The sequence below is a fragment of the Sinocyclocheilus anshuiensis genome, unplaced genomic scaffold (assembly GCF_001515605.1).
Source record: "Sinocyclocheilus anshuiensis isolate Anshui unplaced genomic scaffold, SAMN03320099.WGS_v1.1 scaffold1541, whole genome shotgun sequence".
Lineage (NCBI taxonomy): Eukaryota > Metazoa > Chordata > Actinopteri > Cypriniformes > Cyprinidae > Sinocyclocheilus > Sinocyclocheilus anshuiensis.
Genome location: NW_015540952.1, coordinates 41,468 through 44,598, shown reverse-complemented (window position 1 = coordinate 44,598; position 3,131 = coordinate 41,468). Strand labels below are relative to the sequence as shown.

The 3,131-nt window shown below is 36.4% G+C and overlaps 1 protein-coding gene across 1 annotated transcript in view; it reads right to left on the bottom strand.

Annotated features, from left to right (window-relative positions):
* Positions 1–258: 258 nt before the first annotated feature.
* The window catches only part of LOC107689949 (ribosome biogenesis protein BMS1 homolog), a 22,181-nt gene continuing 19,308 nt past the window's right edge, over positions 259–3,131 (bottom strand). Inside the window, exon 23 of the mRNA XM_016488136.1 lies at positions 259–755. Within this exon, the coding sequence (XP_016343622.1) occupies positions 528–755 (228 nt within the window). The 3' untranslated portion in view covers positions 259–527. The remainder of the gene's footprint in view (positions 756–3,131) is intronic.

Sequence of the window (3,131 nt, the reverse complement as noted above, 5' to 3'; positions counted from 1 at the left end):
AATGTAGGTTAATTTATACATATATGTACTAATATATTTTATCAAGTTATACAAATTAACATTTCTTAATGTATTATAAATAAACATGAATTAATGAACAACTTTGATATTTATGAATTAATCTTCTAGATTAATCAATGTTGTAAAAATACTCACTGTTAGTTCATTATATTTAATACATTAACTAATATTAACAAATTGAACCTTATTGTAAAGCATTAGCATGTTTTTTTTTTTTTTTTAGAGAAAATCATTTTAGATTCACTAAACGTTAACCAGGCAGTTTTATTGTTTTTGTTTCTAGGGAGATTGTATCTTCTAAAGACTTAGCAAAACCAGGGTCAAAAAAAAAAAAACTTCAGGGTCTGCTGCAGTGTCATCATCTCGACTCTTGAACCAGCTCAGAAACAGCAGCCGGTGTGGGAATTGAATTATGGCGCATTTCAAACAGTCCAACTAAGAGCCTAACAGACACTGATCCGATTGGCCTGGAGTTACAGATGAACAGAATCAGGTGTGAGGTAGACTCAATTGTTCTTGGATGCTCCCTTCAGGCTGGATTTGAGTTTCTTCTTCTCTTTCTGTCCCATTGCACGGTAGGTCTTCTTTCTCTCTTCTTTCAGCCTCTTCTGCCTTTCTGCGTCCTGTTTCTCTTTCTGCTGCAGGAATTCTTTGTGCTTGGCGTGCTGTTCTGCTCTCGCCTTCTTATTCTTGTATGCGTAGACTGAGCTCAGAGCATCAAGCAATGCCGCCACCTGATGGAAAAGGTTGAGAGGTCATATTTATTAGCCGAGACACGAGCCCTGGGTGGCCTCCAAAAGCACCTTGAAACTTAAAAATAAATCACTTAACAATATATGATCTTCACTGAATTAGAAAGCAAAATATTAAACCAAGTTTTTCCTTTTTTCTATCAATGTTTTACTTTTTTTAACCACAGACTTGCATTATTACAGTAGACTTGAACTGCAAAATAATGCATTGTTTATCTTTTTGATCTTTCATTCAAAGAATTCAAACATTTCATTGAAGTAAAACAATTGAAAGTGGGGGGAAACTCACATTATGAAATAAATGTTTTTGTTCAAAGCATGTTGGCCACAATTATTGGCACCCCTAGAAATTCTTATGAGTAAAACATCTCTGAAGTATATTCCCATTCATATTTACATTTTTAGCACACCAGGGTGACTAGGAACATGAAATTGTCCAGCTATGACTTCCTGTTCCACAGGATTATAAATATGAGGAGCTCAAAGGCCAAATTCCCCTAATTATCCATCATAAGGAGTAAACCCAAAGAATATGTGACCCTGGACCACAAAACCAGTCTTAAGTCGCTGGGGTATATTTTTAGCAATAGCCAAAAAAAAAACATTGTATGGGTCAAAATTATCGATTTTTCTTTTATGCCAAAAATCATTAGGATATTAAGTAAAGATCATGTTCCATTAAGAAATTTTTGTAAATTTCCTACCGTAAATATATCAAAACTAAATTTTTGATTAGTAATATGCATTGCTAAGAACTTCATTTGGACAACTTTAAAGACGATTTTCTCAGTATTTAGATTTTTTTGCACCCTCAGATTCCAGATATTTAAATTGTTGTATGTCGGCAAAATATCCTAACAATATTCTATCCTATCCTAACAAACCATACATCAATGGAAAGCTTATTTATTCAGCTTTCAGATGATGTATAATTCTCAATTCGAAGAAATTGACCCTTATGACTGGTTTTGTGGTCCAGGGTCACATATAGTTCTGATGTGCAGAACAAAATTGTTGAGCTTCACAAAACAGAAAGTGGCTGTAAGAAAATAGCTAAAGCATTGAACATCCCCATTTCCACCATCAGGGCAATAATTAAGAAGTTCCAATCAACTAAAGATGTTACAAATCTGCCTGGAAGAGGACGTGTGTCTATATCGTCCTAATGCACGGTGAGGAGGAGCGTTTGAGAGGCCAAAGACTCTACAAGGATCACAGCTGGAGAATTGCAGAGATTAGTTGAGTCTTGGGTGAAGAAAGCCTTAAAAAAAAAAAAAAAAAAAAAAAAAAAAAACAGCCCCTACATCACCACATGTAGGGTTGTCGCGATAACGTAATATAGCAATACCGTGCGATTGACGAGCAAACCTCAGAGGAATGCAACAACCGCAATTTTTGCGTGTTTTCTTTTTTCGTGAGGTTATGCCCTTCTCGCTTTACACTTCGTGCATGTGTACTGAATATTACATAAGTTAGTAATGATAACAATGTGTACCATGCTCCATAGATTTCCACTTAACAAGCCTAAACAGACAGCGAATGCGAGTGTGATTACTTGCGTCTGTCCTTCAGGCCGAGTCATATATATTTGTGAAAATATATTGTCATGTCCAAGGAAAGCGAAATCTCTGAGACAGAAATCTCTATTGAGCCACTCAAAATTCCTTCACTGCAACAGCCCTAACCACATGTTGTTCGGGAGGGTTTCAAGAAAAATCCTCCTCGCTCATCCATAAAAAAACTCCAGCATATTCAGTTGTCAGACACAACTGGAACTTAAAACTGAACTGGCTTCTATGGTCAGATGGAACTTAAAAAAAGAGATTTTGGCAGCAAACCCAACAGATGGGTTTGGTGCAAACAGGGATAAAAAGAACCCCATGTCCACGGTTAAATATACAGCTGGATATTTAATGTTATGGGCCTATTTTTCTGCCGGAGGTCCTGGATATCTTGTTGAGATACATGGCATCATGGATTCTATCAAATACCAACAGATAAAAAAAAAATCTAAACCTGACTGCCTCTGTTAGAAATCTTATAATGGGCCGGGGTTGAATCTTCCATCAGGACCATGATCCAAAACAAACATCAAAATGTGTCACTAAACACAAAATGAAGCTTCTGCTATGGCCATCCCAGTTTCTTGACCTGAACCCAATAGAAAATGAGTGGAGTGAACTGAAGAGAAGAAGCACCAGCATGGACGAGGGAATCTGAAGGATCTGGAGAGATTCTGTATGAAGGAATGGTCTCTGATCTCTCACCAGGTGATAGATTAGAATTTTAGAAGATCAAAAGGATAAACGATGCAGATTTATTTTCACAGCCACTTTTGCTCATTCATATATATATATA